Source organism: Saccostrea cucullata, unplaced genomic scaffold (genome assembly GCF_032062105.1).
Source record: "Saccostrea cucullata isolate Sc308-1 unplaced genomic scaffold, CSIRO_AGI_Scuc_v1 ctg23, whole genome shotgun sequence".
NCBI lineage: Eukaryota > Metazoa > Mollusca > Bivalvia > Ostreida > Ostreidae > Saccostrea > Saccostrea cuccullata.
In genome coordinates, this window is record NW_026932470.1 from 338428 (window position 1) to 354954 (window position 16527).

General features: G+C 34.2%; 1 protein-coding gene across 5 annotated transcripts in view; it reads right to left on the reverse strand.

The window, feature by feature from the left end:
* LOC134235200 (myocardin-related transcription factor B-like) overlaps positions 1 to 16527 on the reverse strand; it is a 38261-nt gene that overhangs the window by 21362 nt on the left and 372 nt on the right. For 2 of the 5 annotated variants that reach the window (XM_062717326.1, XM_062717324.1), the window contains exons 2-3: positions 14877 to 14942; positions 8419 to 8454 (exon numbers count right to left, since the gene is read on the reverse strand). Coding sequence is in view for 1 of the 5 variants with exons in the window: in XM_062717322.1 (XP_062573306.1) it covers positions 1709 to 1742 (34 nt within the window). In the remaining 4 variants the exon portion in view is untranslated. Of the gene's footprint in view, positions 1 to 364; positions 662 to 1708; positions 2363 to 8418; positions 8455 to 14876; positions 14943 to 16527 lie in introns of those variants that run through there. The other 3 variants (XM_062717322.1, XM_062717327.1, XM_062717328.1) reach the window with 3 other exon arrangements.

Here is a 16527-nt window from a genome sequence, read left to right on the forward strand (position 1 = left end):
CCCCCACAGACTCTAAGAAGTGGGGAAGTCACAGAAGCACAGCTGACAGATACCACAACTTAGCTAACCAAGTGTCCGCTTCAGATCCAAGGGATAGCCTAGGTGAGATGACAGAGGCTAACCATTACAGACAGACAGCCCAGACAATAGCAATAATATATCTTCAAATGTAAAATATATCTTCAGTTTTTCTTCAAATGAAATAATTAACTGAAAATTTACAAAAGTACCCACATCAAAGAATATGCAGAAAAACTTCAAATTAAAGAAGGGCTATGCTTGATCTTTCTTTAACTGCTGTTTATTTCAAACAATAGCTTCTTCAGTGAAATTGTTATCTGAAATACTTCGACAATAAAGTAACCTGCAGGACTGCTATAACTTGTGTTTCAGTCCTCAAGTGAATTCTTTACAAAGTACCTCTATATCATTTCCGATCACTCGCCCAGATTAGCTGACCAGTAGTGCCTACTTCCTGTAGTTTGGGGACAAACTTCGGATACATGTTGACAGATTTAACATAACAATGGTTAATCCCAGCTCACAGTTAACTTGATACATAACAGACGGGATTCAAATCTTTACACTACACGTCTATTGTGTATCCTACAGGGTTATGTAATCAAGCTTAATCGTACTTAAAATTATTGGCTGCATGTACACAATAACACTTGCGGTACACATTTTATCCACTCACGGAAAAAAGAAAACTTGCATTCAAGACATAATTGTTATAAGATTTTTCACATATTACTTCCTCAATTCTTAATATTTAGGTCATTGAAAAATCAGAAATACTTTTTTAAAGTCATTAAACTGGGTACAAATTTATGAGCTTAGTGAAGCATAAAGAGATATAAAGTGAGGTGCCTCTTTAATTCTGCAATGTTATGCACACTGCAGATACAGAAAATATCTCTTAGTTCAAAAGACACTTGGTGTGAGTAGAAAGTGTGCAAACCACTTTTTAAAAAAATATCATTAAAATGAAAATCAAACATTTTCATTTACTCTAAGAACATGTGCTCAGTCCTGGGGTGATCTATGGCCAGACGGGGTGTTAATTGGTTATGACACTACGCACCCATCCTCAAAGTAAGACCAGATCACCCCCTGCTGAGAGAGTGACTGATCCACAGACCAGTATTTAAACATCTCTTCATCACACAAATAATGAAAACAACTAAACATCTTACAAACAGTTGTTTTACAGTTATTAGAATTAGTCTACTTCCTACATTTCACTGCCAATTAGAAAGGGGGCCCCAGGCTTTCTTTGTTGTGGGGGTTTTATTGACTCCTTGCTTGTAAGGATCATTATGGCTACTTTCTTTTATCCCATAATCTCATTACCCCTCAAGAGACTGGTAAATATGTTTCTAGATAAGTATTACTTACTGTGGAGAAGTCCCTACCTAGATGCAATCAATGTGAATTCAGGTCAGGGTTGTTTATACACAAAATTTTCTAAATTCTTTTTTGTCATCTCCATATGATGAATTATTTCTTTTTTTTAAAAAGACATTATCATAGAATTCAGAACATTATATAAAACAGATGAATCAAACTCTGAATATCATTCAGGTTATTTCTGGGGGACCCTGCATCATCTTACTGGAATCTAATTTTATCATTCTAAAGATGAAAAAAAGCCCTCCTCAGAAGTGATTGCCCACTCCTATAGACAGCTGTAAGATTAAAGACTTACCCACAGAGGAAGAGTTCTGTACCAAACATGCCATGTCCCCTGTAGTCACTTTATAATGTTCACTGATGCTGTCAGCTGTTTACGGATCAGCTGATTACTATCAACACAGACAGAACTTCATTGCAAGTAGATGCAAACTGCTAGGGTCTGGTTCCAACTTCACAATCACACAAAGTACATTCCTCTATCTCAAGAGTGCAGGGAAAACCACACACAAAAATAATAATATATTAAACTTTCTTATCTAACAATGTTTCACCACTGCCATTACTCTATACTGTCAGTTCGGCTTCTCTCTATCAATCCACACAGTTTCCACTTCTCAATGTTTAGCCAGAGATCTGTCCTTGACTGTGAATCACCAGACACGCCCCTCCCATGCCACACCTGGGTTTGTCACTTCTAAGGAGGGGGACCTTCTACCGTGTGTACCCTCTCTCTCTGGCTGAACAGTACCGGCAGTACAAAACTTCCTACTCTACATCAGAGAGCAGCCTTCATTATCTGGCCTGACTCACTACCGCTAGAGAGGGGGGAAAGACAAGATAGAGATCAGGGAATCCTCATCTCCTGCTTTTATCCTCGACTGAAACACCCCTACTGCTATAATGGTACGGCATATGGCATTCATTACACAGATGTCAGTGTTCAAACTCCTGCATCTTATGCACCATTACCAACAGGAGAATCCCACAAACAAAATTTAATTTACTTTGATTTTTTTGTAAGTAATTTTGCAAGATCATAAGCCATATTTATGATGCATTTAATTGATTATAATTATTTATCAACATCATCTAAAAGGATGTTTTCTTAATGTAGTATATAATGTTTGTGGTATAAGGTCAAGATGTGATAAAAACAGGATATATGGTCGTCTATTTACACACAATGTTACTTGTACAAATTTCAGTTTCCCTACTTTCTGTTTCACCTGTTTCAATATATCTAAGACTATCTCCACCCTCAAAATGGCTGGAGCCCTGAGAAAAGATAGATTTGATCTGTGCAATCAGCGAAGTGTCAGACATTTTAATGTAGTCCTATCTAAGATTTTAAATGAGCCACCCCCTTTTCAAGGTCTGCAACAACTTGGTCAAAAAAATTTACAAAACCCACTAAAATATTTAGATATAATCAATAAGATAAGAATATTTTTTTTGAAGACAAAATGAGTAGTTGCAATATCAGGGGATTCAAAGTCAGTTACATAATATGCTAATTCTTAAAGCATTCAAGGAAAAAAAATCTATGAAATGGTAATTCAAAAAAAAAAAAATCATAACATTTTCAATGAAAGTATATCAATTCATATAATAAATGAATAGGAAGTTCAATTTTATTTTTTGAAATATTCACAAAATAGCTAGAAATGAAAATTTGATGATATTGCAAGTTTTTCTCTATATGAAATAGGAGGAAAAACATTCAAAAAATTCTTAAGTCTGAGAAATTGTTACAATTATTGTAGATATGAAAGAAATTAAAAACAATAAAACATTTAACATTAATCATACTGAGCCCACAGTCATGTTTTTTTCTCATCATTAAACTGAAGGTTGCCTATAAATACTGAAAATGCAATAAAACTGTATTGTTATCTGCAATTATGGGACAGAATGATGCTAGATTCATGAAGTTAGTAAAAATTTCTTTTTTTAATTAAGTACTTATGGGTATACATACACAGGGTAACAATCCCCCCCCCCCCCCCCCCCCCTTGGTTTTTCTAATTCATGTAATTTTCTCAGTTTTCATCACTTTACAATTTCACCTATATAATATGTGAATATAGGTACACAGGTACTTTTACATGACATTTAAATAAACTTTATTCCCACTAAGAATGCTGTGGTATGGAATGGTATAAATTGAGTTTGATGTGAGAATCTGCGGAAACTGGTAGTTAGCGGTCTGTCCTGGTAGATAGCCAGAACTGACACCGCGGAGACAAGTGTGTATAGTGGCGCTACATGTCAGAGTCCCACTGCATGTCACAGCTACTTAGACTTAAAGCCAAGGGACATCACTCTAATCTCTTACATGCACCAACTGCAAGTATACACTGAAATTGTTTGTTTGTGCAGAACTTCTTGAAAAAATAAATTGATGAATTTGTGACTCTGTATTAAATTACCCTCATGGTTAAATGCAATAACCTAGAATTTATGAACTCATAAAAATTATAAAATCAAAGAAGAATCAAACAAACAAACAAAAAACCTCTTCAACAGAGTGAAAGCATCAATTTAAACTGAAACTAAAGAAAAAGCCCGTCTTTTTCTCTCCTGTTCCAGCAACATTCAAAACATTCTAATCAAAGCTGTCTAAATTATTCTATTCTTGGGAGGATGAGTCTCAAGTCTTCTCTTTAAGATACTGAACAGTTCTAGCCCACGTCTTCAGAAGCATCAATTCTTTCATTATATTTTCTCCTTTAACCAAAAATAAATTTTAAAATATTTTTGGAAATGTCTAGAATTAAAATTCTTTCAATTCGTTTCAAACTTGCATCAAAATATTTGTAAATGTTCTTCAAGCAAACACCTGGCATTGAAGCTTGCCACCTCAAATCTGTAAAGTAATAATTCTCAGCTAAGTGCAAATGGTTTAGCTTAGCTTTGAATCTGAATGTTTTAGGTAAGCTTCCCAATCCAAGTCATATGGGCCATTTTATGCAATTTGTTTAGCCATAACACTACAACATAGACCTACAGCTGTTTGCGGTCATTACATGCTGCAGTATACCAGAATAGTTGTATAACGTCTAATCAATACATGTGAACCCTAAACTAAGAGCCACAAGATGCATGTGTTTTTATAATTATTTTTCTTGGATTGCAAACAGAATAATTGACACAAACGCATCATTCATACTAGACTGAACTGAGGTGCATCTTTGAAGCATGCGCCAATCAAGTTCATTTGGTTTTCATACAATAGACATTCGGCATTCCTGGACGACAAGCAAAAGTGTGTCTGCAACTGCATGAAACTCTCAGGAACCTAAATTAATTATAGTCTACACTGCCAAGTAGATCATAGAGTTCCTCATAATGTTCTTTCAGGATGGCTAGTAGAGCTGTCTAATTTCTAGATTTAATTACACAGTGGTCAAAGCAGTTAACAAATGTCAAATGTCCCTAGGAAACACAGAAAATCAAAGACCATTTGTCTTCTTAGCTCAGCAGGCATTGGTGATAGACTGTGCTGCTTTAATTGTTGATAGATTGCCTTGGTGATCTTACTTTGCATTCATATTCATATATTCCCTAATTATTCATGACCTATTTTATATGAAAAGAAATAACCTTGCTGATAAACTAGAACTGTCCAAATGGGACAAAATACCCCCCGGTGGGTTTTTCAGAAGTAAGTTTTTCCTTATAAAGATATGTATCAAACATGAATTATAAAATTTTTCTTCCAGTGACCTTGAACTTCCCCAAATGACCTTGGGTCAAGGTCATGACACACCCTTGGGTCATGGGCAATCTTTGTGTGAAATGAGAACCTACCAAGTTTATCTATAAGAAAGATATGGACAGGACACGAATTGTGAAATTTTTCTTCCAGTGACCTTGAACTTCCCCAAATGACCTTGGGTCAAGGTCATGACCAACCCTTGGGTCATGGGCAATCTCTGTGTGAAATGAGAGCCTACCAAGTTTAATCCATAAGAAAGATATGGACTAGACACGAATTATGAAATTTTTCTTCCAGTGACCTTGAACTTCCCCAAATGACCTTGGGTCAAGGTCATGACCCACCCTTGGGCCATGGGCAATCTTTGTGTGAAAGGAGAACCTACCAACTTTATCCATAAGAAAGATATGGACCGGACACGAATTATGAAATTTTTCTTCCAGTGACCTTGAACTTCCCCAAATGACCTTGGGCCAAGGTCATGACACACCCTTGGGTCATGGGCAATCTTTGTGTGAAATGAAAACTTACCAAGTTTATCCATAAGAAAGATATGGACCGGACACGAATTATGAAATTTTTCTTCCAGTGACCTTGAAGTTCCCCAAATACCTTGGGTCAAGGTCATGACACACCCTTGGGTCATGGGCAATCTTTGTGTGGAGTAGTAGATTCTAATGTCCCTCTGTAAGAAAGATATGGACCGGACACGATTGCACAGACAGACGGACAGACGGACCGACGAACAGAAGAACAGACAGACGGACAGACGGACAAGGTGATTCCTATATACCCCCCAAACTTCGTTTGTGGGGGGTATAATTACATGACCCACTCCTTCAATATATTTTTTGAATGTCAAAATTTAATTTATTGAAATGAGAAATATGATATTGAATTCAATTTCTTGACTGCTGGTCAAAATAAATATGGGTCACACACAGCATTTGAAGCATGACTAAGTATGCCTACAAGGCTGAACTTCCTGACTACTAATCAGTATAGGTCAAGTACAGATGGCCAGTCAAGACCAACAGTGTGGCAAACATCCTAATGGTAATAATTCATGATGCAAGTTTGATCTAGATCTGTGCCAAAAACTTGCAGCATCCAACGCCTTATTGCATATTTGCAACATTAAAATGACTATTTCAGTAGGAGAATAAAATCCAACATTGAAATGACTATTCCAGTAGAAGAATAAAATCCAAGGAAAGTTTGGCCCTGGAGTCAAGAAATATCAAAATTTCATAACCTTACTGTGTAACCAACCAAACAATCATGAAAAATTCAATAAAAAGCTTGATTTCTCAAAACTGCAGTTTTTCAGGTTCCAGGGGCCAACATCCAATTTTGGAATTCTTATATCATTGCTAATGAAATGCCAATTGATTTTTTTTGCTACTATGACAAAACCTAAGAGGACAGACAATTAAAAGCAGGCTGATGGAAAACATATGGATATGGATAAAAATACACCCAAACTCACTTTAGAAAGAGTAGTTTAGAGAACCCAGACAATGCAAATCTATGCATTCCTACTTTTTCTAGTGTGTATATTTTTCAATGTTCTCACAAAACCTGTAACAATATTGAAAATGCTTTATTTGGAACCACTTTGTGGCTTATTTCACCTTTCATACCCATTTGTATCAGAGTAAGTTTTTATTTAATAACTAAAAGAATTGATTCTAAACTTTTTTCATAAACTTGTTGACAAATAAATGGATTGACAAATACTGAATACAACAACATCCCTCCAAACTTTGCTGATAAAAGAGAATTAAAACTGCAAAGAATCACCTTCTTGACCGAGAGCCAGTAACTGTCATGGTTTTTCCTGAATGTAGTTCTAAGGTACTCCAAGTTTTTCTAACCTGGCAGCAAAAGTATACACAACTCATCCTATGTGGAATTTAACCAGCACAGTGTCAGTGCCATGCAATGTTTGTATGCATGAGGTTTAATGCATGAACATTTGAATATATTTGAGAATTTTTCAACAAAAAAAATATGCTGGCATCACTGACATTCCCTGACAACATTTACTTAACAGCATGAAGCAGTAAGCCACCAATGGAATAGTTCCACTCTCAACTTTTAAAATAAATTTTAAAAAAAATTCTTTTCTTTTGAAATATTTTGACTATTGCCAATGAGGTCAATTAAGTACATGTAGTTTGAATCACAGGAATTCTAGATTTGATATGCTTTGATTTCATTGACTTCAGAGTTCAAACTTCTGCAGATTTGATACTTCAAAGAAGTATTCAAATGCCTGCATATTCAATTTTTAAAAACTCCATTAAAATTTGATCTGCAAGACAGTTTTCCTGAAAATAAGTAGGGATTCCTTAAAACCGTAAGCAGATATAAAATCTTATTTCAGAAGCTCAGAGAAAGAGTTTAAGAACTATTTTATGCAATATATAAATGTTTGACCTTGACCATTTGACCTCAGGCTTCAAGAGCAATGTCCTTTCAGTCATAGAGAATTATGATGTAAAATTTCAAACCGAAATCATGTTCTGATCTGGACACAAATTTCATGCAATACTGAATTTTTTACCTTGACCTTTGACCTCAAGATCAAAGGGGTCTTCATTCAGTCACATCATTCCAAATGCTAATGGTTTTTTCAAGTTATTGCCTGGAAACTAATATAAGTTACACACAGACAGAATGACAGGTCTATGGAACAGACAGTTCACACTTAGGCCATCCTTTCACCAAAATCCACCCATGGGTTCAAAAAAATTTTTTTTTTTTTTTTTTTTTACATCCATTTTCTAATTTTATCCTATTGACATTTTTTTACGTCCCCATTGCACCTGTAGACACCGTTTTTAAAAAAGAACTGATGTGTTCTGATATTTGAACAATAAAAGATTGGATTCATTAAGAATGCCTTAATTTTCTTGTTTGATTAGTAACTTAAAGTGAAATCTAAGACATACTTAATACCTCTATATAATCGAAATTTAAACTTTTTTTCCAAAAAAAAAAAAAATGAGCCTACCTACCTACCCACACCTAAAATGATGAGGCGCGTTACCGCAAAAAAATTTTTTTTTAAGGATGGCCTTACCCTCAACTTTTAGAGAAAGCTGGGGACAAATATGGATCACCCTGGGAATAATATATTTCATCAATTCTCAAAAATATATTCATGTATCTATATTTGCAGATGTAGAGGTACATATCTATATATAAAATGATATATATGTATACTGATATTCTTTCTTTCCTGTCGTGATTAAAATTTGTCAAATGTGATGACTTACCTTCACTGAGAGAATCAAATGGCCTTTTTGCAAGCTCTGAAAAATATCAGGAAAATCATGATCAAAATCAAGTTAAAATTATAGTGAGGAAGTAAATTCTTATAATACATGCATAAACACTTGAACTATTGTTCAAACATCAAGATATGCTACAAAGATCGTAATTCAAAGAATACAAACAGGAACATTTTTTCAATATAGAAAGTTGTAACTTTGTGTAGTCTTTTTCAATATTGCATGTAAAACAGGGATTTAAAACACAATTCTTTATCATTTCTCTTTATCGTAGTATAAGGGATCCAAGCGTGATCTATGATGTTGCTTTCTCTGAGAATAGTTTACACGTAACAGTACTTAATCTTGTCCTAAATATCATATTTTGAATTGTACGATGGTTCTACAGATATTTTCTAAAACAGTACTACAGTAAAACTCGTTTAGTATGAATGTGGATATTGTGAATTCACAGATAAAGAGAAGTTATCTTTGATCCCAATCTATATAAATGTAACAAATTCTTTATACGGATATAATGAATTATGGATAAAGCGAAATAATGTCAAAGGTCCCAGTGACTTTGTTATAACCAAGTTTTACTGTAACTGTACATAGGACCTCTACATATCCTCTAAATATTAAGAAAATTAATCCAAGCCTTAAAGGTTTGGTACTTCTAATTTCATGATATTTTTAAATTTTTCTTCAAATTTTAAATACACCTGCCTGGAAACAAAATATTTCAATACACTTATCTACCTATAAAGACACCACCTACTATAAACCAATTTTTGCCTTCCACTGGACTATCTCAACATCAATGGTACCCTGATTAAAGATTATTAGAAATAATAAACACTAATCTGCATCTATCACTGCTGTAACAACCAAAGTAAGTGTTCAAATGAAGTATGAAGTAAAATAACATGTGCTTATTAAAGTATAGGGAAATAGTATTCAAACTATCAGAAATTAACCATGGCTTTGACCTGGTTGAAGGCAATGTGTTCACCTATGTCCATAAAAACAAAAAAGCAAGTTTTTAAAATTCCTATAGATACAAAGTAGATACTAGTGGAAAATAATATTGTCACAGTATGCATTGAGCAGACAGGACAGAAAAGAAAGCAAACAATAAGTGAAACAAAGTGCAAACCATTTAAAAGATTGTGATAACACAATTAAAATACTCATCATAATAAGGACTTCACAATAATAGAAGTCCTGGTCTCCTGCCTACATTATTGAAGGCAAAAAATAAAATCAACATCAGGATTCTTCACATTGGAAAATACACCTATACACCAATACACCAATACAGAGTACAGTGTATCTATGCAGTGACAGAAGCTGTACAAAAACGAATCATTGACGGCTGATTTCATTAATAATGTAAATGAGGATATAAATATCGCACAATCATCATTTCAGTGTCCTCTTCTTCTTTTTTTTAATACAAGCACGCATGAACTTTATTCTCCTCAATTTTCCTCCTCATGCTCTAAAAATAGCACCTTGCAACTTATCACATAAATGGGAGGTAATTCAATGTTTGGTAAACAAAAAGGGAATAAAACAAAAACAAATGAGACAAAACATTGTGAAAAATAAATCCTCTCTAGCCACAGGAACTTGATTCAAAGGCTTGTCAATTACGAGACATCATTAATGTAGGGAGACTAATTTTTGAAAATTCTTATGACACAGCAATCTCCCAAAATAATATTCATACTGTTTGTTTAACATCCCTTCAAGAAATTTTCACTCATGAGATGTCACCACTTGCCGGTGGAGGAATCTTAGTTAAGACCTGTACTTGACACTTAAAGCCTATGAAGATTGAGGGATCTTTTTCTTGTCAGCACCTACTGTGATAAAGGAATTGATCAATCATCAGCTGGATTGACTGTTACACTTCAACAGCAATTTGTTGATCAACGGCCATGTTTATTTAAAAACACCCCCCCCCCCCCCCAAGATGACAAACGTGCAAACTTTGTACAAATTCAAGTATTTAAATCAATAGAAACTGATTTTGACTATGGCACAACTTGTTTAACCTTGGCATTTATTTTTTGTCAGATGTTGAAAAAATCTAATGTCACAAAGTTATTCACTTGCAAGGTCAAGTGCAATGAACATAACTTTTTATGATTTCTAAAATGTTGGGCTTTAGCCAATTAGAAAATTAAGAATCTTTCCTTTAAATCACATAATAATAACTGTACTATGCATTGCATTCCACAATCATTATGCTCAAACTTCCCTTTCTTTTCTAGATTTGACTACAAATTAGATAAAATATTGTAAGTGAATTTCCAAGAAAAGTATCTGTATGCATATATAAATAACATTTCATTATCAAAATTTTATTTGTTACAATCACAAGACTGATGTTGAGTTTCAACAATGAATGTCCCACAGATAGATTTGAAACAAACTTTACCCCTACCTCCAAAAAAAAAAAATTAAATTTAAATAGTAAACTTTCAACTTAGTGCCAATAGCAACAAAACTTACCAGGCATTGTTAATGGTCCCCAACATTAATAAAAATAAATATGAGGGAGAATTTGTCACATTTCTGTGGAGGAGGCTGGAGCCAGCTAGCTCATCAGCTGATGTACCTCCTCACATGTGTCTCAGACAATTCTCCCCCCAATAACATGTCATTACAGAGCCCCTCAGAACAGCTTAGCAAGCACATCGCTACAAAAACATCACCACTGCTTTATACTGTATAGTAGTCTCAATACACATCAGTATCTCTACAACATCTTGCATCTTGCCACAGTGCTAAACTCTCTCTCTCTCTCTCTCTGATGGAATGTAATCATTGACAAGATTTTACTACAAACTTGTATACTAGGGTTGATCCAAAAGTAACCTCAAAACTGTGAAAAAATCTTTAATAAACCACTTTTTAACAAATCTTAAAACATATATAATTACTTATATATATTTTGACTTTTGTCCTAAAATGAAATACATGTGATATTATAATATAATGCTGGGTCTCATCTATTGATGCATGGCAATTAGGTACTAATGCTATGCCATTTTTCTGCCAAATGCATTTTGAATCTTATGAAACATTAGTCTTCCTCAAAAGGACTAAAGTTAGAAATGACACCTGGACAAAATAAAAAAAAAATTAATACAACAACTCAAAACAAGACAGTTAATATTAAAATGGGGGTAAATATTCTTAAAAAGAAAAGATAATTATGCAGATGAATTGAAAAGTAATGTCATATTTAGGTCGCCACATCAGTAGCTTTTTTGAAGTTCTACAACATCAAAACCTAACATTGTATTTATCTTAATATTTTAAAATGTATTTTATATAATCACATGAAATTTTAATGCAAAAATTAAAATAGATAGGGGTAACAGTATGTAAAATTTTATTGATAACATTTGATTATCATTTATTAGAGCCAGTTGTGGATTAACCCTTTTATCATAGGATACATAAAAAAAAATTGATATAAAAAAAAGTAAATATAAACATAACAAGATTTTTAGCCTAGTATTTTTACATTGAAATAAAAATATAAAAAATCAACCACTAACTGAGAGAATGACAATGACCCTAAATGAAAATGTCAAGGACAAAGTCTATTTTAATGCTTTACATTATATTCCATAACTAAGAACAGAAAAACTTGGTTAATCAAAAGTGACTTGGGACAGAAAACCAACAAAACACACATGGTAGACAGGTATAAATATAGACCTTAATATACTTTTTATCACAGAGATCAGCCAAACAGCCTTGACCAGAATGAACTGATGCCACTTATGATTTTTCCTTTTTTCTTTCCTAGTTAGAGAGTGGTTGAAATTGTCAAAATTAAACACAAAAGAAAACATGAAAATTTGAAAAATATAGACAAAACAAATATCAAGAACATACACATGGGACAATATAATAATTGAGGCATGTTGCGCTATTTGTTTGGCGAGCTTAAAAACTGTCCAACCTTGTTACTGTCAAGACTGAATTCTTTTTAACCATACGTCCTTAATTTCCAGAAGATCCCTGGAACTGATACTTATATCATGAGAGATAACTAAGAAACCTAGTGTACTTCAAACCTCAGTAAATGTATAATGAAAGTAAAAGTAACCGACAAAATCCAAGTGTCAACAAAGAAACGTGTAAAAATTATATGAGTGTAAAGTATTCATTGTTGAGACTAAGAACTCAATGTAAGAGTGGCAGAAGGGTAACTGACATTTCATGTAAACCCTGATGCTATACTAATTTGAAGTATTTCATAGCAGAGAGAATAGGGTCCATGACAAACAAGAGGCCCAGGGGCCACATCGCTCACCTGAGCACTGCACCTTGGAAAAAAGCAGAAATCAGTTAATTATTTAAAAGTTTAAACCCAAAAGTACAGGTCCCAACCAATCCTTAAAGAGGAGAGGGTATGATATGAACAAACTTGAATCTACACAAACTAAGGATGCTTGCATATTTCTTTGACTACCTGTGGCATTTATTGCCTTTGCATTTGAACTTACACTGTGGCCCTGCCCTACCGCCAGGGGTCATGAATCTACACTTCCTGAGAATGCTTCCATATGAATATGACTAATTATGGCTTTGCCATTCTTGAAAAGAAGATTTTTAAAGAATTTCTCTACATATTTATAAGTAACATTTGGATTCCATGTTGTGGCCCCGCCCTACACCCAGGGGTCATGATTTGAACAAAGCTGAATCTACACTACCTGAGGATGCTTCCCTATAAGTTTCATCTTTCCTGGCACAGTGGTTCTTGAGAAGAAGATTTATAAAGAATTTTCCTATATATTACTATGTAAAACTTTGATAGGCCATTGTGGCCCCGCCCTACCCCCGGGGGGTCATGATTTGAACAAACTTGAATTTACACTACCTGAGGATGCTTCCATATAGATATGATCATTTATGCCTTTGCTATTCTTGAGAAGATTTTTAAAGAATTTCCCTATATATTTCTATGTAAAACTTTGATTGGCTATTGTGGCCCTGCCCTACCCCAAGGGTTATATTTTGAACAACTTATATCTACACTACCTGAGGATGCTTCCCTATAAGTTTCATCTTTTCTGGCACAGTGGTTCTTGAGGAGAGGATTTTTAAAACATACCACCAAATTTTCATTATTTCTGAATTATCTCCCCTTGAATAAGGGCGTGGCCCTTTATTTGAACAAACTTGAATCCCTTTCACCCAAGGATACTTTGTTCCAATTTTGATTGAAATTGGCCCAGTGGTTCTTGAGAAGAAAATGAAAATGTGAAAAGTTAACCACGACAACAACAACGACGACTACAACGACAACGACAGACAAAGGACAAATTTTTATCAGAAAAGCTCACTTGAGCCTTCGGCTCAGGTGAGGTAAAAAAGATACATATTTATACTATCTACATGTAATACTTCTATAAACTAAATCTAACACCTATGTAATCCATTTCACAAATTTTTCATTTATTTCACCCTCTCCCCTTGTCTCCATATGAGTGAAAAATTCTCGAGAGGGACGTTAAACAATATACAATCAATCCTCTCCCCTTGAAAAGAGGGCACATGGGCCTCCATTTGAACAATTCCTTTCACCAAAGGATGATTTAAATAATTATAACAGTGACTTGATCCAAAGGGTCGTATCATGTAGAGTTGACAGGCACGGATCATCAGATCAAACGAGACGCAAAGTGAAACACATTTGGGTATATAATGTATAGTAATAAAGTGGTTTATAGTGACAAACAAGACTTAACAGACAGATGGACAGCTAGACAAATGAATCCTTAAACAAATGAGAGACTGAGTTATCTGCAACATTTGTTAATTTCTTTTTAGCTTTTTAACTAGATGTTTTACTGCTCTAAAGAAATGAACACTCAACCTATGGTCAAATATCAAAAACAGCAAATGGATAGAATCATTTAAATCTCTTGCTAATAAAATGCACTGCATATCTGTAATAGCTACATAGTGTACTAACTAGACTTTCTTATTGCTTAATGTAAATGTACTTAAGAATTTCTTATTGGTGTTTAAGTAAACAATCTGTAGGTATTACACACAATTGTGCATTCAGATTTCACTTTCCCCCAGCTTCCTCTATGGTTAAAATTTTCAAATGTGGAGAGTCTTTACTAAGAACAATAACTCAAGTTATGGAGAAGAGAAAACATCTTTGTCTTTAAAAACTGGAATATTATCATTCAACAGTTTAGGTATAACAATATAAAATGAAATCACCATTATGTTTTCAGTCTTCAACTTTATCTATACTGAAAGTGGCTGAACAAATGTGAAAAGAGATTAGTTTAGACTGAAATGTTTGATGGTCAAGTTATACGGTTGGATTAAAGTTTGAGAAAAATGACTGGAATGGTTGATTGACATGGCTTATTTATAGAATTAAGTCATTAATAGTTACTGTTAATACATACCTGTGAGATGTATGGCATATGTTTTACATTTAAATTCTGATTCCTTTACAGCTTAACTGTACAAGACTACAATCATAAAAGTAAGAATTTTTAGTAAACAATCAAAAATTAAACAAGCAATCAATATATAACTTCAAGCTTATCAAAATAAATTTTCTGTGTATTTGGCTTGTCTTTATGGATTTTTCAGATATATCTATATCACCAGAGATAATCAAGGCAGCTAGCTGGTTAAACAAGAAGATGTTTCTGAAACACTTATGCCCCCCTCCCTTCTCCCAAATAATATTGGAACATTTTGAAATCCAAGGGCATAGCTCTTTTAAAAAATTGCTCAATCCTACCCAAAACAGAACTTGATATAGATATTCTTACGAAAAATCTATATACTAAATTTCATTTCAGCACATATAACCTCTGCAAAGAAAATGAACGGAAACTGCAAATAATTGGAATTTTTCTAAATCCAAGGGGCATAACTCTGTCAAAAATGGCTCGATCATACCCAGAACAGATCTTGACCTAGATATTCTTAAGAACAAGAGATGTTTGTAAAACACATATGCCCCCTCCCCCCAAACTGAAATTTTTCTAAGTCCAAGAGGCATAACTCTGTCAAAAATGGTGCGATCATACCCAAAAGAGATAATGACCTAGATATTCTTATATATATTGATAAATCTGTATATAAATTTCATTTCAGTAAGTGCAAACTCTGATCAAATTATCCTTTTTTGGGGGGGCTTTAATCCTAAGGCAAGCAAGGGGCCAAGAATTTTAAAATTCAATTTCTGTTGAATAGAGCTCATTGGTTATATAATGTAATGGTTTGGGCACTGGATATTGGTCTGGATAGCTCAGTCGGTAGAGCACCTGACTATTGATGCAGTGGTCCCTGCAGGTTTGATTTTGGGTTCAGCCATACATTTTCTCCTTTCTTGTTTAAGATTCTGTGCATTGACCACTCCTGGACTTGCAGAATTCCTGTCAGGGGCTATCAAAATCTTGGGGGCAGAGACTATTTAAGGAGGGAGGAATGTAATGGTTTGGACAGTGGATATCAGCCTGGGCGGCTCAGTCAGCAGAGCACCTGACTGGAAGTGATGCAGGGGTCTAGGGTTTGAATCCTGTTCAAGACATACACTTTCTCCTTTCCTGTTACAATAATCACATCAACAATTCACCTGCTAGATGTACAAAAATGAAGAAGACAAACTAAGATCAAAAAGGAGGTTGTATTATTGAAGGAGTGAGTCTCTACTTTTTTTGTAGGAACATGACAGCATGGACAATGAAAACTTATCATACCTCCATTTTACATTTGCTTACTTTTCTTTCCCAGATGCTTTTAAGTGTTATATAAACAGCTACATCATATCAACAATGGAGTTTAATACTGCATAATTCGACTCAGAATTACTGAACTGTGTACATAGTAACATACCATCATTTGCTATAATTTGAACTGTAGTGTATCATCTAGAATGTCTCAACAGTGGACTATCATGGGATAACTTCAAAACCATCTTTGATACATTTACTAAGAATGTCGATTCAGAATGAACGCATTTTCTACATGTTATGTTCTATCTGATTATCATATCATGATTCAATGTTTTTATCTTGCCAAGAAAATGGGTTGTCCTGATCG